At 43.7% G+C, this 17,947-nt stretch overlaps 1 protein-coding gene across 5 annotated transcripts in view; it reads right to left on the reverse strand.

Moving 5' to 3' along the window:
• Positions 1-17,947, reverse strand: part of LOC132830850 (tyrosine-protein kinase Fyn) — a 280,910-nt gene that overhangs the window by 78,074 nt on the left and 184,889 nt on the right. For all 5 annotated transcript variants that reach the window (XM_060848760.1, XM_060848734.1, XM_060848769.1 and 2 more), the window contains one exon: positions 1,179-1,448. In XM_060848760.1, the coding sequence (XP_060704743.1) occupies positions 1,179-1,437 (259 nt within the window). In that variant the 5' untranslated portion in view covers positions 1,438-1,448. The remainder of the gene's footprint in view (positions 1-1,178; positions 1,449-17,947) is intronic.

Consider the following 17,947-nt stretch of genomic DNA (forward strand, 5'->3'; position numbering starts at 1 on the left):
CTGTGTTCTCACTGTCTATAGCCTTCACTGTGACACACTCAATGGTATTTGGAAAGATGTTTGAATTTCCAGTGACTGAATGGATCACACAGTAAAATTTCAAGTTTCAAGACTTTTAGTGGAATAAGCAATGTAAAAGTGGCACTGTCTTAACCATATTCTAGGCAATTACTAATAATTTAAACTGTCCAGGCTATCCACTGTCTAACACTTAAAAGGCAAAACTTCTCCATGATTATATTTCACCTTCTCCCTTCAGTGGACATGTCATTCCATGTTCAAATCATTCCCAATGACTTGCTTGCTTTTCCAGCTGGTTAACTTCTGATCCCTGAATACACCTTTATGATGGTGGTCACCCTGGAGATGCTGCCTTCCAACCAAAGTTAGGCAAATGTCCCCTCTTCATTAAATCCTCATGAACGGAGTCTCTTCAATCTCAGCATGAACTCTCTCCCCCGCCCTTCATTCTGCATGGTGAACAGTAAAGACTGGCTGCCGCTCTCTTTTCTTCGAGTCTTGCTGACTGATTCTTTTCTATCAAGTTCAGTAAAACTTTTGAAAATCCTGTAAGCCCATAATACAACAGATTGCCATCGAGACTTGTCTTCTCAAAGCTCATCCCCATGGCAACATGTATCCAGTAAGAAATGTCCATTAACTGTCCTCTAAATTTCCAACTCCACTCCATCTTGAAACCAAATCGACAATTTGAAATGTAACTGGTTATAAAAGCTGACATTCATAACATGTTGCTGTAATTTGGGGATGAACTGCAGCTATCTGTGTTTAATGGCGAAACTACCTTGCATCTCCTTCCCAATGGGACAACCTGTCTCAAGTGAGTATATCGCTTTATAATTTCATTTTATCCTAGTTTAACTAGATGGATAAGTCTTACAAACTTATTGTTCTAGTAGCATGAGAAGCTGGATTTATATAGTGCCTTCAAATGTAGGAAAGAATTTCATGGTGTTCTGTTAGAGTACTTTCACAGCATTAACAGTAAGTCATTAACAAGACAGTGGCTGCAGCACTGTAATCAAATCTTGCTGTTCACCAGTTCACACCTTTCTCCAGAGAGGGGAAAAGAGTTTTGTTTTGGTACAAGGGCTCTTTAATGCATGGGACCCTCAGGAAACAATGGTAACGGATAAGACATCAGGTGTTCTCCCTACCAGTTAAGCTTCCTCCACCTCGGGTACGCAATGTTCCTGTGTGAGAGGAAGAATGTACTCCACCAAAGACGGTCAATGTTTGTCCACTTGTCCCGTGGAAGCTGTTATAATTCGGAATCCCCGTGACGCCAAAGTTGGGATAATGCTGAGGAGAAGGGTCAGGCCCATAACGATAGCCTGGATTCTGAGGGATGGAACCAGCCCTGTCATCCACGGCTGCTTTTGTTGTCTCTTTGTCCTTGCATTGCACACAGCCCATTATCCAAACACCTAAAAAAACACCAAATGAAGACGGTTACAATCCATCCAAGTGTTGACAGTTTTGACTTTTGCTACATACATATTACAGTCAGTGGCACTGAAATTTGATAATTGCCAATGGATTTATGGAACTAAACATTTGGTTTCCAATCTGAAAGAGTACAAATCTGAGATTGTGATCACTTCTGGTCATTTGCACTTGTTAGCGTTAGTTGGAATAGTATTATTCAACACAGGTAGACTGAAAAGAAAACATGTGGAGGGTGAATTGCATTTCTTTTATTTCAAAAGTATACTTCATTCATAAAAAATCTTTACATACACACAGTCACTAAAGCAGTTCGGTTCTAGTCTTTGCATATGGAGAAATAACCCAATATTATAGAGTTTGACTTTCTCAATAGTTCCAACAAACCCAAAGCTTTTCTTTATCGGCTCAGGGTCAAATAGCAGGGAAACAGACCCTTCTGTCCAACCAGTCCGTGTTGAACATAATCCCAAACTAATCTAGTCCCACCTGCCTGCTCCTGGCCCATGTCCCTCCAAACCTTTCCTTTTCATTTGCTTATCCAAATACCTTTTAAACTTTGTAATTGTACCCATACCGACCACTTCAACAGGAAGTTCATTTTGCATGCAAACCACCCTCTGTGCAAAAAAATTGTCCTCATGTCTTTTTTAAAATCTCTCTCCTCTCATCTTAAAAATGTGCTCCCTGGTCTTGAAATCTCCCACCCCAGGGAAAAGATATTAACTCTATCTTTACCTCCCATGATTTTATAAACTCTATCAGGTCGCCTCTTAATCTCCTATGCTCCATGAAAAAAGTCCTAACCTACCCAGCCTTTCTTTATAACTCCAGCCTTCTATATTTACTTAAAGGTCCGATAACTGAACAGACCCCCATTATATTCTGGCATTAACTCCTCAGATAGTGGTCTTTCCCGACTGTGCCTTGGGGGGAGCTGCCCGGACTTTTAGTATGTCCCTTAGCAAGTAGTCCTGGACTTTGGAATATGCCAGTCTGTAACACTTGGTCAGGGACAATCCTTATTCTGGAAGACCAGCAAGTTTTCCTGCACCTTCTATTTCCTTTGATTGTACTTACTGATACTGGACTGAGATCAGTCACAACCCTATCAGAGATACTGTAACCCAGTGCACATTATCCACCTTTCAATATGAACTCGTGTCTGCGTTGATTTGAGCTTTACTATGTTAAACTGAAAGCTTGATTCTACACATACTTACATTAAGACACATTGTGACAGAGAAAAGTAATCAAGAACACAGCAGTGAGAATGTGGTTCGAAAACCAAATCCAAAACGGCATTAAAGGGTGGAGGGGCTTACCGGGGAGACAAGGAAAATATAGAGACAAAAGGTCCTTTAAATGTAAGAAAAAAGATCACTTCCATAAAACACTGACAATGTTTTAACTCCTTAAAAGGTAACTTAGAAAGTCTTTTTGCATTTTTAACATCAATCTAGAGCAATACATCTGAAATCTTGGAATTCAATGTTTTTATCACTCTGGTGACAGGAATATCAGGCCACTCTGATAGACAGCAGCGTGGAATGTAGATTATCCAAAGCGTGTGTCAGTGCTTTTACACACTGGAATGTGGAATATCTAATGTGTATTACAGTGCTGTTACATACTGGAATGTAGATTATCCAATGTGTATTACAGTGTTGTTACACACTGGAATGTAGATTATCCAATGTGTATTACAGTGCTGTTACATGCTGGAATGTAGATTATCCAATGTGTATTACAGGGCTGTCATACACTGGAATGTGGATTATCCAATGTGTATTACAGTGCTGTTACACACTGGAATGTGGATTATCCAATGTGTATTACAGTGCTGTTACACACTGGAATGTGGATTATCCAATGTGTATTACAGTGCTGTTACATGCTGGAATCTGTAAAGTACCCCACCTCAGGACTCCTCCATGTTGAGCACTAATTAGATGAGGCACTGAGGTTGGAAAGGATACTGAAAGCACTCTGGGAGTGAGATTTCATTGTCTGCAATGAAGGGTGACTTGTATCGCAAGTATTGACTGAGCTGGTCTGACTGACATACCTGCTCGACTGGGCCTGTGGCAGATGGTGAGAGAACTGATAAAAGGTAGGACCAACGTGACCTCCTCTTCACTGGTCTACCTACCGTGGATACCATGCTGTGGAGGTGCCAGTGCTGGAATGGGGTGGACAAAGTTAAAAGTTACATCTGGTGTTGTGTGATTCTTTACTTAATATGGTACATCTGTCCAAGCAACTTTGGTAGGAGTGATCACTGCATAAGATAATTTGTAATCCAGTATGCAACCACACTGTAATACACACAAGGTAATCTATATTCTACTTTGTTACAGTACTGTACAATGTACGAAGTAATCTATACTCTGGCATTTAACAGGGCTGTCATACACAAAATAACCAAAATTGCAGTGTTTAGCAGCAGGTAGTACACAGAAGACCATCTATCTTTCAGCATGTAACAGCATTATTACTTCTGCAAGGCAAATACTCTTTTCAGCATCTTTATTTTTCAAAATAATTATTTCCTGTCGATTGATCAAATTAGGTAACAGATTCAAAATTCAGTTACATTAGAGATAAAACTCAACAGGAAATTGCTGAATTTCAGACCTGTGAAATAACTAACAAGATATGTCAATTATAAATCAGATCTTTAAACGAGTGAATGTATTTGGAAGTATGGTTTTGTGGTATTAATCCAGTCACCTTGTTCAGCTTTCATTTCAAATCAAAATAAAAACCATTTGTATTTCTTCACAATCTCTGGGTAATATTTTAAGAGTAGAGCCGTACTTCAGCAAAGCCTCACATGCTTGAGAAAACAACCTTGAATCCCTCGATGCATAGAGGTGATTGAGGCATGCGAGGGTTAACTGTGATATGATGAGGGTGAACTAGATTATCCATTGATCGCTTACACTACTGCATCATGAATATCTAAGGAAATCTGGGCATTAAAAGCCAAAGTGTTACCTCAGCAATTCTGAGACATTTTATTAATGGACTAGAAATGCAAAGCTACAGATTGCTGGCAACCTGCACTGACATTCTCCAATGGCCACAAATCATTTCCTGCCCAGCAGAGAGAGAGAGAGAAAGGAGAAAGAACACATACTAGCTCGCAGTCAGCGTTGTATTTTGCTGAAAAAAAATGATTGGATTATTTCTCATCAGCTGTAAAACAGACGCATACACAGAATGGTTACAACACAAAAAGACTGTACAGATTTTGATCCCAGCTTCACAACCATCAACTCAGCAGAGCCCTCCCACAAACCAGTCAAGTGACTCTCAGTATTTTAGCACACACCGTATGAGGTATCACTAATAGGAGGAAGCTTAAAGTTAGTGGTTAAGACAATACCACACTGAAGCACGTTAGTGCTATAGCGCGTCATCAGTAAGGTTTCAAATTAAACTAAATTAAACAAACTAGCAACTAGAACTAGATGGCGCAAGCTCAAATTCGGAAAGCACTCTTTGATTCAAACTGCGCTTCTCACCCCCTTGGGATCCCACAAAGATGAAAGCATTTCACACTCAGGAATTACTTGTACAGTGTGTTATTGTTGTGGGAGCAGACATGAGAAATAGTCAGTTTTTGACAATATACCTTTAAATGCGAATTTGCCCAGATGAACAACAGAACTTCCCACTCTTGTACCTATTCCTGAAATCTTCAAAATCCACCTGGATGCACCCAGACACAGAGTTGAAGCACACCAAGGGTTATTAGGTCGTTCCATTTTGTGCATACCCCTTGCCCCCAGCACTGCCATTCTAAACCACACCTTTCGAGGCACAAACTCCTGCTGGTGGCAAAACTCCTTTCATTCCTTCAGCCTTCATTCTCATTGTCTGAGCTTCCAACGCTGGTGCCAGTAGATTATTATGCTGTGGGGTAGGAGGAAATCCAGATCAAACGTTACTGCAATCCTGCTGTCATGCAGTCACTCCCCATCAGGGTCTTAGGGATGGCCTTCTGATGTTCCCAGTTCTCTCACTTGCAGGTAATGAGACTAACTGCAGGAGCAGCTACAGTGCTATGTGATTAACCTACAGGACGATTGTAGGCTGCTCTCGAACAGCTTACTATATCAACATAGTTAAATGAGCATTTACAACAACAACTCACATTTAAATTAATCCGGCCACATCGAAAATCGGCACTGAGTAGGCCATTCAGCCCATCAAACCATCTCTGACATTCAAGTTCATGGCTGATCCTAAGAACTACATTGCCACTCTCTCCCCATAGCCCTCGACACCTTTAGCCTCTCAAAATCTTTTCCACTTCTTGCTCCATTTTATTCAGAGACTTGACCTCCGCAGCTTCTGTGGTAGAGAATTCCACAGCTTTACTGAGTGATGATCTTCCTCATCTCAGTCTGAAGTGGCCCACCACACACCCTGAGACCGTGAGTCCTTGTTCTATACACTGTGGCCCCATCCCTCCAATAAAAAAGCCAGGGGAAAACATCGTTCCTTCATCCAGTCTGTCCAGCCCTGTAAGAATTTTATATATCGGGGCATGTTAGCTTGGAATACATGTGCTCATCCTGAACTAGAACAGAGCCCAAAGCCACTGATGTAAATGTGGCACATATTGGAGGTGAGCAGGTAGTGCTGGAGGAGAAGGAGGTTCTGGGCCTCATCTAGGCCTCATCAGAATACTACCTTGGTCTTGTTACACTCCCACTACCCAAACACTGCATTACCCAAAGGTGCGCTGCCCCTCGAAGACAAAAAAAAGCAAGCTCACTTTATTTCCCATGTCCAAACTGCAACGTTGCTGGAGGCCGAACTGGAGACTCTGTGCATCATCCTTCAAGAGGAAGTCTCCGCCTTGGTAACTTGAGAAAGGAGTCAGCCATCCTTTCCTGTGGGGGCTCCAGTTCACTGGGAGACCATCCCAGCTACACAGCAGTGACACAGGTGATTCCACGACCAATGCATCACAGCCTGCAGTCTGAACAGTTATAGTGACAAATGGCAACGGCCAATCTATAACTAAGTAACTGAAGAAGCTTCACAAATATCAGCATCCTCAATGATGTAGGAGCTCACTAACACATTTCTAAGCATCTCCAGCCTGATGTGCTAAGTCTTGGTCTCCTCCAATGCTCCCTGGCATCACAGATCCAAGTCTCCAGCCAACATGACTCACTCCATATGATCTCAAGAAATGATTGGAGCCTATGAGCCCTGACAACATTCCAGCAATAGTATTGAAGACTTGTGCACCAGAACCTGCCATTCCCCTAGCCAAGCTGTTCCAGTACAGTTACAACACTTGCACCTACCCAACAAGATGGAAAACCAGGCCCACCCGAGAGAAACAGGACAAATCCAACCTCTGGACAATTACTGACAATATCAGTCTACTCTCAATCATCAGCTGTGTGATGGAAACTGTTGTTAACCATGTTGTCACTGTCCAGGACAGTGACTGGAACCCCGTACCCAAATTCCAATATTCATTCCATCGACCACCAAGTCTCAGTAGCAGCAGTGTGCACTATCGATACAGTACGCTGCAGGAATTCACCAAGGCTAGGTTGAACCATCGAAATTCATGATCATTACCGTGTAGAAGGACAAGGGTAGCAGGTACACGGGAACACCCCACCACTTACAAATTCCCCTCTGAGCCCCGCACCATCCTGACTTGAAAAAACATCTCCATTCCTTCTCTGCGGTTGGGACAAACTCCTGGAATTCCCTCCCCAATAGCATTGTGGGTCCACCCACAGCAGGTGGACTGCAGCCGTTGAAGAAGGCAGTTGACCTTCCCAAGGGCAACTAGGGATGGTCAACGAAGGCTGGCTTTGCTCACGTTCCATCAAAGAACACCAAGGGAATGTCTGGTGCCAGGGGTGTGGTTTGTGATTGCAGTCTCTGCTGTTTCCCTGCTCCACTGAACAGGAGCTCTGCCAGGCCGGACTGAGTGGACAGCACTGACCCCTCAGCCTCAAGAGCCGAGGTCAGCAGCCACATGCATCAGTAATGACAGGACGGATGGAAACAAGCATCTGGTTAGCAGGCTAACAGCGGCTAGTATCGACTGTCGACTGGACATTCTGCCACTGAAGTGTGGAGCCAGTCAGATCAGCTGGAATGCACTTTCCCAATCCTGTGCATTCCTAATCCTTTCGGAAACATGCTTTTATGTTTAAAAATAGAGATGAGAGCTGTGCTGCTACTAGTGGGAAGTCAGATGATGAGCTGTTCGGTTTGGAAGAGGACTGTTAGATCACATAAATACAGTGTAAAGTCTGTTATTAAAACACAACGACATTCTTTGAAGTGTACAGTCAAATTATTAAGCGAACAGAACACAATTGGAATATGATTAGAGAAAGAAAGCCTTTCTTGTTTGTTGATGATACCACAAGCGGGTGACTGGGAGAGAGATGCACGCTGAAAGAGGCAGCCCTCAGGCAGCAGAGAAGAACTGCGGAGGGGGGTGACAATGGCAAATGGTTTTGTAATGTGTCCAAATGATAGGATGTGAGGCGGCAGAAATGTAAGAGGAGACTATGGCCTGGTGCTTATGGCACAGCACAGCATCATTCAGAGGCCTGCACTAATGCTTCCGAGTTCGAATGTCAACAAGACAGCTGGAAAATTTAAATTCAATTAACTTCATATTACTGGATTCAAAGGCTAGGGGAATAAAGGGGGTTTCCGTCGTAATAGCATCGGACTAGGCGAAAGCGAGGACTGCAGATGCTGGAGATCGGAGTCGAGAGCGTGGTGCTGGAAAAGCACAGCAGGTCAGGCAGCATCCGAGGAGCGGGAAAAATCAACGTTTCGGGCAAAAGTCCTTCATTAGGAACGTAGCCTCATTCCTGATGAAGGGCTTTTGCCCGAAACGCCGACTCTCCTGCTCCTCGCTTGTAATTGGACTAGTTATGCAGACCTTCCAGACTAATGTTCCAGGGAGTTGGCTTCGAATTGCATAAAAACAAAACAAAAACATCACAGCAATTGTGAGAATTAAACCAAAGCACATCTGGGGAAAGGGGAGAGGCATCAGGAGAAACAAGTACAAATGATAATGTTGATTTTGGAAGTGATCTGATGAACAGTCTGAGAAAAAATGGTGCCAATTTAGGACTGAGATGAGGAGGAATTTCTTCTATGACAATTGTCTTTAGAACTCCTTGCCACGTAGAGCCGTGGGGGGCAGAGTCCTTGTGTATATTTAAGGCTGAGATAGATGGATTCTCGATCAGGAGAGAAATAAAATGTTACAGGGAAGCTGCAGGGAAAGTGGATGCAAGGAATGCTGTATCAGCCATAATCTTATTAAATAGTGAGAGCAAACTCTAGGGGCCGAAAAGCCTACTTCTGTTCCTGTTTGCTCTGGGTTTATTTCTAAATTCCTGATTCTGAAGATAAAAAGAAATATGACCTGAAGAAAACAGAACAAATAGCCAACAGAGAAATTGTAGAGAAAGAAAAATAATGGTGGAAAATCTGTAATATAATCGATTAGTGGATTTCAAAATCATTGGTCAATGAAATAGCCCAGCCGCCCCAAACATAACAGGGGAGACATTGTCACTGGAGCAACGATTCTGCTGAAAACAACAAATGTGGGTCGGACAGCATCCATGGAGAGGAAGCAAGCTAATGTTTCAAGTCTAGATGACTCTTCATCAGAGTGAGTAATCCTGTTCTGAGGTTAATGCTCAGGGACATGGGTTCGAATCTCACCTTCAGCAGACAGTGAAATTTGAATTCAATTAATTTGGATGGAATTTAAAACAGAAGTGTAAGAGTAACAATGAAATTGTCGTTAATTGTTGTAGAACCCTATCTGGTTCGCTACTGTCCTTTTGGGAGGGAAATCTGTTGTCTTTCCATGGTCTGGCCTACCTGTGACTCCAGATCCAGACACCTGACTGCCCTCTGAAAATGCACAGCAGGTCAGGCAGCATCCGAGGAGCAGGAAAATTGAAGCTTTGGCAAAACCCTTCATCAGGAATAGAGGCCTGATGAAGGGCTTTTGCTTGAAACGTCGATTTTCCTGCTCCTCGGATGCTGCCTGACCTGCTGTGATTTTCCAGCACCACTCTGATCTAAACTCTGGTTTCCAGCATCTGCAGTCCTCACTTTTGCCCTCTGAAAATGGCCCGAGCAAGCCACTCAACTCAAGGGCACGAAGGGATGGACACTAAATGCCAGCCTTGCCAGCAACACCCATATCCCGTGAAATAACAGAAGGAATAAAGAGTCTGTATTCTTTAGTATGAGTATCATCAGTCAACCGTAATATCATTCCTTAATTAGTACAGCAAGTTAGACAAATCACTGATGGTCATCAATGAAAACACCAAACATTTAGTAAGAAACTGTTGCTATTTTCCCTGTGTATTATTAGTGCTCCTGACTAGGTGAGGAATTGCTTTAACATGGGAACAGCACATGCTCATTTGACGGAAATGCAAGTTCAACATCTGTGGGGGTCCACATCTTGCCTGGCGAAGGTATAGAACGGTTCAAACTGAAAGCAAGAAATGCTGCTCAAGCTCTTTGGCTGTGAAAATGCAGAGTCAGACTGTGTGCAAGTGGATGGATGAAGGAGTAAACTCACTGTGAGCCACAACACTAGGAGACACAATATACTCTATTCTGCTGAGGCTTCCACCAACTGCCCTGTGACCCTGCCAAGATGTACACATGGGAACAGGACAAAACCACATTGCAATAAAACATTGCCATGATAAAAACCAGTGAGGAGAACACGAGAGAATAAGCCTCAACATAATCAGAGTTGGGGCGGCACAGTGGCTCAGTGATTAGCACTGCTGCCTCACAGCGCTAGGGACCTCAGTTCATATCCACCCCGTGGGCAATTGTCTGTGTGGACTTTGCACATTCTCCCTGTCCCTCCATGGGCTTCCACTAGTTTCCTCTCTCAGTCCAAAGGTGTGTAGGTTCGGTGGATTGGCCATGCTAAATTGTCAATAGTGTCCAGGGATGTACAGGTGAGGTGGATTAGCCATGGGAAATGCGGGGATAGGGTGGGCTCCATGGAGGGATGGTGTGGACACGATGGGCCAAATGGCCTGCTTCCATACTATAGGGATTCTACATTAACACAGGACTATGATTGCATGTGGTATTGGATCGGAAGACACCAAGACAGAACCGCACTCTTCAGGAAAGCAAAAGGGAGAGAGAGAGGTGGAATATGATGGTGTTCCTCACCTCTCCGACAGACAACTCCTGCTTTTCCTTCCAGTCACTTTAAATTGGAGAAGCTCACTGTCAGCAGATGCATACTCACTCTTGGAATGAACCAGAGAGTCGACAGAATGCAGACAAGCAGCAGAATTGTTGGAATGAACATTTCTCACTAGAGGTATTTTAAGAAAATTCAGGAGGTGGGAAAATACACAGAGGAGAGTTCCATCTTTGAAATCTTATTATAGATGCTCAGTAAAAGGGCCACGTAATCTCAATGAAGAAATCAGATCAACACAAGCTGAAAACACTGAACAGAACGTTTGCACTCATCAGAATAGGGGTGTGTGTGTGTGTGTGTGTGTGTGTGTGTGTGTGTGTGTGTGTGTGTATGAGAGAAAGTGTGTTTGTATGCACGTGCGTGTAACAGTGAGTGTATGAGTGTGTGTATATGTGTTTGTGTGTGTACATACATGCACGTGTAGGAGTGTGTGTGTGCGCATGTGTTTATGAAGCTTGGTAAATACCCTACCTGCCTCTCAAATGTTAGGAGGTGTCATAGAGTCATAAAGATGTACAGCAAGGAAACAGACTCTTCAGTCCAACTCACCCATTCTGACCAGATATCCAAAATTAATCTAGTCCCACTTACAAGCATTTGGCCCATATTCCTCTAAACCTTTCCTATTCATGTAGCCAGATGTTTTTTAAATCTTGCAATTGTACCTGCCTCCACTATTTCCTCTGGCGGTGCATTCCATACACGTACCACTGTGAGAAAGTTGCCCCTTTAGGTCCATTTTAAATTTTTCCCCTCTCTCCTTAAACCTATGTTCCCTAGTTCTGCACTCCCCTAGCCTGGGAAAAAGACTTTGACTATTTAACCTATCAATGCCCCTCATGATTTTATAAGCCTCTATAAGGTCACCTCTCCGCCTCCATGGAAAGCAGCCCCAGCCTGTTCAGCCTCTCCCTATAGCTCAAATCTCCCAACCCTGGCAACAACCTTTTTCTGAACCCTTTCAAATTTCACAACATCTTAATTTAAAAAGCTTGAAAATTCAACCTGGGAATGGTCAGGCACAAGTCAGGAGTGTGAAGGAATGCTCCCCACTTGCCTGGATGGCTGAAGCTCGATCAACACTCAAGAAACACAACATCATCCATGATTAAGATGGCCCTCCATCCATCACTTCCGATACTCACTCCCTGCACCACAGACACACAATGCTAGCAGTCTGTCCAAGAGACACTGCAGTAAATTACCATCTGGACAGCACCTTCCAAACCTGTGACCTTTCCCATCCAGACTGACAAGGGCAGCAGGTGTATGGGACCACTTCCTGGGGTACAGGTTTAGAGTGGGAGGGGAAAGATATAAAAAATGACCTAAAGGGCAACTTTTTCACGCAGAGGGTGGTACGTGTATGGAATGAGCTGCCAGAGGAAGTGGTGAAGGCTGGTACAATTGCAACATTTAAAAGGCATTTGGATGGGTATATGAATAGAAAGGGTTTGGAGGGACATGGGCCGGGTGCTGACAGGTGGGACTAGGTTGGGTTGGGATATCTGGTTGGCATGGACAAGTTGGACCGAAGGGTCTGTTTCCGTGCTGTACATCTCTATGACTCTATCAACACCTGCAAATTCCTCTTCAAGCCAGGCATCATCATCTCCCTCCCCACAAAGACCGCCACAGTTCAAGCTCACCACCACCTTCTCAAGAGTAATAAATGCTGGCTCAGTCAACGATGCCCAAATCCCCTTGAATGTATGTTAAGAAAATCAAGAATGTTTCCAGCTTTATTGCAAACTGTATTCAATCTACACAGTGAATGAAAACTACTTCCTTCCAATTATGAACTGTCAAAGGAGAATTGAGTCACATTGGAAAAATCCCAAGAGCTGACAGAGATTGGATAAATTGATGCATCAGAAGTGGTGTTGTGGGCTCTTTACTGATATTTTAAATATATAATTATCCAAAAATCTAATTCTTACTGATTTATCATGTCTTGTAAATGCATGCATTTATATATACATGTTAATAAATCAGAGTTTAGAAAGAATTAAATATTAGTTTAATAAATGGTAGTTCTGGATGTTTCCAAGGCACTTATAGGTAAAAATAAGGACTGCAGATGCTGGAAACCAGAGTCTAGATTAGAGTGGTGCTGGAAAAGCACAGCAGGTCAGGCAGCATCCGAGGAGCAGGAAAATTGACGTTTCAGGCAAAAGCCTGCTTGATTTTCCTGCTCCTCGGATGCTGCCTGACCTGCTGTGCTTTTCCAGCACCACTCTAATCTAGGCCCCATGCACTCATACTTGGGTCATGCTGTTGCTGAAGGAACTGTTGTTTTGGAGATAGGAAGGAACTGCAGGTACTGGAGGCCAGAGTCGATAGGTATGCAGCTGGGGAAAGCACAGCAGGTCAGGACTGACAAAGAGTTTCTGCTCGAAACAGAGCAGTATCTGCTCCTCGGATGTTGTCTGAGCTGCTGTGCTTTTCCAGCTTCAGAGCTATCGTTTTATTACTAATTCAAAATCTACCTGTGAGGTGGCTGGGTTAGAGCTGAGTAAAAGAGAAAGCAAAACATAAAGGTTTGTATCTTTTAAACCATTTGCCAGCTTGAACCAAAGCTCCAACATACAACCACCAGTCAGCAACAAAGCTCTCATCGGTTCCTCATCCGGGCTCTATCATTATGGGATGCAAATCCCTTTTCGTAAAATGCAAAACTCCCATCACACGATTACTCAGCTCAGAGTACACCAGGCACCGATTCTTCTGATCCTTAAACTGAACCAAGTGAGTCATAGAGATGTACAGCATGGAAACAGACCCTTCGGTCCAATCCGTCCAGGCCGACCAGATATCCCAACCCAATCTAGTCCCACCTGCCAGCACCCAGCCCATATCCCTCCAAACCCTTCCTATTCATATACCCATCCAAATGCCTCTTAAATGTTGCAATTGTACCAGCCTCCGCCACATCCTCTGGCAGCTCATTCCATTCACGTACCACCCTCTGCGTGAAAACATTGCCCCTTAGATCTCTTTTTACATCTTTCCCCTCTCACCCTCAACCTATGTCCTCTAGTTCTGGACTCCCCGACCCCAGAGAAAAGACTTTGTCTCTTTATCCTATCCATGCCCCTCATGATTTTGCAAACCTCGAGAAGGTCACCCCTCAGCCTCCGACACTCCGGGGAAAACAGTCCCAGCCTGTTCAGCCTCTCCCTGTAGCTCAAATCCTCCAACCCTGGCAACATCCTTGTAAATCTTTTCTGAACCGTTTCAAGTTTCACAACATCTTTCCGATAGGAAGGAGACCAGAATTGTACGCAATATTCCAACAACGATCTAAACAATATCCTGTACAGCCACAACATGACCTCCCAACTCCTGTACTCAATATTCTGACCAATAAAGGAAAGCATACCAAACACCTTCTTCACTGTCCTATCTACCTGTGACTCCACTTTCAAGGAGCTATGAACCTGCACTCCAAGGTCTCTTTGTTCAGCAACACTCCCTAGGACCTTACCATTAAGTGTATAAGTCCTGCTAAGATTTGCTTTCCCAAAATGCAGCACCTCGCATTTATTTGAATTAAACTCCATCTGCCACTTCTCAGTCCATTGGCCCATTTGGTCAAGATCCTGTTGTAACCTAACTGTCCACTACACTTCCAATTTTGGTGTCATCTGCAAACTTGCTAACTGTACCTCTTATGCTCACATCCAAATTATTTATGTAAATGACAAAAAGTAGTGGACCCAGCACCGATCCTTGTGGCACTCCACTGGTCACAGGCCTCCAGTCTGAAAAACAACCCTCCACCACCACCCTCTGTCTTCTACCTTTGAGCCAGTTCTGTATCCAAATGGCTAGTTCTCCCTGTATTCCATGAGATCTAACCTTGCTAATCAGTCTCCCATGGGGAACCTTGTTTGAATGCCTTATTGAAGTCCATATAGATCACATCTACTGCTCTGCCCTCATCAATGTACTTTGTTACTTCTTCAAAAAACTCTATCAAGTTTGTGAGACATGATTTCCCACGCACAGAGCCATGTTGACTATCCCTAATCAGTCCTTGTCTTTCCAAATACATGTACATCCTGTCCGTCAGGATTCCCTCCAACAACTTGCCCACCACCGATGTCAGGTTCACTGGTCTATAGTTCCCTGGCTTGTCCTTACCATCCTTCTTAAACAGTGGCACCTCACCTGTGACTATCGATGACACAAATATCTCAGCAAGAGGCCCAGCAATCACTTCTCTAGCTTCCCACAGAGTCCTCGGTACACCTGATCAGGTCCTGGGGATTTATCCATCTTTATGTATTTCAAGACATCCAACACTTCCTCCTCTGTAATCTGGACATTTTGCAATATGTCACCATCTATTTCCCTACAGTCTATATCTTCCATATCCTTTTCCACTGTAAATACTGATGCAAAATACTCGTTTAGTATCTCCCCCATTTTCCGTGGCTCCACACAAAGGCCACCTTGCTGATCTTTGAGGGGTCCTATACTCTCCCTAGTTACCCTTTTGTCCTTAGTGTATTTGTAAAAACCCTTTGGGTTCTCCTTAATTCTATTTGCCAAAGCTATCTCATATCCCCATTTTGCCCTCCTGATTTCCCTCTTAAGTATACTCCTACTGCCTTTATACTCTTCTAAGGATTCACTCAATCTACCCTGGCTATGATATGCTTCCTTCTTTTTCTTAACCATGCCCTCAATTTCTTTAGTCATCCAGCATTCCCTATACCTACCAGCCTTCCTTTTCACTCTAACAGGAATATACTTTCTCTGGACTCTCATTGTCCCACTTCTGAAGGCTTCCCATTTTCCAGCCATCCCTTTACCTGCAAACATCTGCCCCAATCAGCTTTTGAAAGTTCTTGCCTAATACCGTCAAAATTGGCCTTTCTCCAGTTTAGAACTTCAACTTTTAGATCTGGTCTATCCTTTTCCATCACTATTTAAAATCTAATGGAATTATGGTCGCTGGCCCCAAAGTGCTCCCCCACGGACACCTCAGTCACCTGCCCTGCCTTATTTCCCAAGAGTAGGTCAAGTTTTGCACCTTCTCTAGTAGGTGCATCCACATACTGAATCAGAAAATTGTCTTGTACACACTTAATAAATTCCTCTCCATCTCAACCCTTAACACTGTGGCAGTTCCAGTCTATGTTTGGAAAGTTAAAATCCCCTACCATAATGACCCTATTATTCCTACAGATAACTGAGATCTCCTTACAAGTTTGTTTCTCAATTTCCCTCTGACTATTAGGGGGTCTATAGTACAATCCCAATAAGGTGATCATCCCTTTCTTATTTCTCAGTTCCACCCAAGTAATGGCTGCATTTCCAACATTTCAAGTGGTGGCAATTTTGTGCTTTCTTTTAAATTACCTGAAAAAAAATCTCATATTTCCTGAGAGAATGTCATCTGATTATCGATTCAACTTTTCCCACAGCTTAGTGTGAAATGGTGTCACATGGTTTTGGAATCTCCTAAAGCAACTGAGAACTGAAGTGAGTGCACACGATGATGGAATGCAGGCTCTGATTCCCCACTGAACGACCATTCTTCAAGACCAATCACAGAGTGGCTCTCTGCTTTGGCACTGCATGCACCAAAGGCTGCTTGGGAGAGAGAGAGAGAGAGAGAGAGAGAGAGAGAGAGAGAGAATGACAGAGAGACAGACACAGAGCGTGCAAATGGGTGCACACGTGCACAATCAAGATTTTTTGCATTGTTTTCACTATTGTCTAATAGGTCAATATTCACCAAAGTCCTTCAGGGAAGAAAATCCGGCATCCTTACCTCCACGTGACTTCAGATCCCCATACAGTGTGGGTGACTCTTAACTGGCCTCTGGACAATGCAGGGTGGACAGTAATGCTGGCCGAGCAACAATGCCCAAAACCCATGAACAAATTAAAACAAAACCTGCAGCCACTATTTGCACAGTAAGGCCCCAAACAAGTGATCTAGATTACTAGATAATCTTATTCACAGTGATGCTGGGACAGGGATAAGTGTTGTGCAAGATACATGGAAGAACTCTGATGGTGCATCTTCACAGAGTTGTTATATACCAATCTGGGACTGCAAAAGGTGCCTTGCTGAAAGACAATGCCTCCAGCACTGTAGCATCCCCTCAGTATGGCACGAGGCTTCATTGTCAGGTCCAAGTGTGGCATTTGAACCTGTGACCTCTTGGTTGATAGGCAAATGTTCAACAATCAAGTGAGACTGCACTGAATGATTAGAATCCCTAGAGTGTGGAAGGAGGCCATTTGGCCAATCGAGTCTGCACTGACCCCCCAAAGAGAATCCCCAACCACACCTGGCTCACCTGTAACCACACATTCAACCTGGCTAATGCACTTAGCCTACACATCCCTGAACATTAGCACAATCTACCTAACCTGCACATCTTTGAACTGTGGGAGGAAACCCACAGGCAACATGCAAAAGTCACCAGAGTCCCTGGCACTGTGAGACAGCAGTGCTAACCACTGTGCCATGCCAAAAATCCTCTGAACTGAAACCAAGAAACAATCACCAACTTCACTTACGATGGTTCAGTTCCTCCCAGGTATTGAATTGAATTGAATTGATTGTCACGTGTACCAAGGCACAGTGAAAAGCTTTGTATTGCTAGCAATACAAACAGATCACAGAGTTAAGTAGCATACATAGGTAAATAATAAGTAAACAGTGGCAAAAACAAAAACACAGGTACAGGCGAATGTTAAGAGTTTGTGAGTCCATTCAGTATTCTAACAGTAAGGTAGAAACTGTTTTGAAACCAGCTGGTGCGTGTGTTCAGGCTTCTGTACCTTCTCCCCAATGGTATAGGTTGTAGAAAAACATTGCCATCGTGGGATGGGTCTTTGAGAATGCTGGAGGCCTTTCCTTGACAGTGGGCCTGGTAGATGGATTCTATAGATGGGAGGTTGGCCTTTGTGATTGTCCAGGCTGAGTTCACCACTCTCTGTAACCGTCTCCGATCTTGAATGGTACAGTTGCCATTCCAGGTAGTGATACATCCAGACAGAATGGTCTCGATGGCACACCTATAAAAGTTGGCAAGGGTATTCACCGTCATGCCAAATTTCCTCAGCTGCCTGAGGAAGAAGAGACGTTGTTGGACCTTTGTAACCAGTGTGTCCACATGAAGAGTCCAAGAAAGCTTGTTGTTGATGACCGCTCCCAGGAGCTTGATACTC

Source organism: Hemiscyllium ocellatum, chromosome 3 (assembly GCF_020745735.1).
Source record: "Hemiscyllium ocellatum isolate sHemOce1 chromosome 3, sHemOce1.pat.X.cur, whole genome shotgun sequence".
Classification (NCBI taxonomy): Eukaryota; Metazoa; Chordata; class Chondrichthyes; order Orectolobiformes; family Hemiscylliidae; genus Hemiscyllium; species Hemiscyllium ocellatum.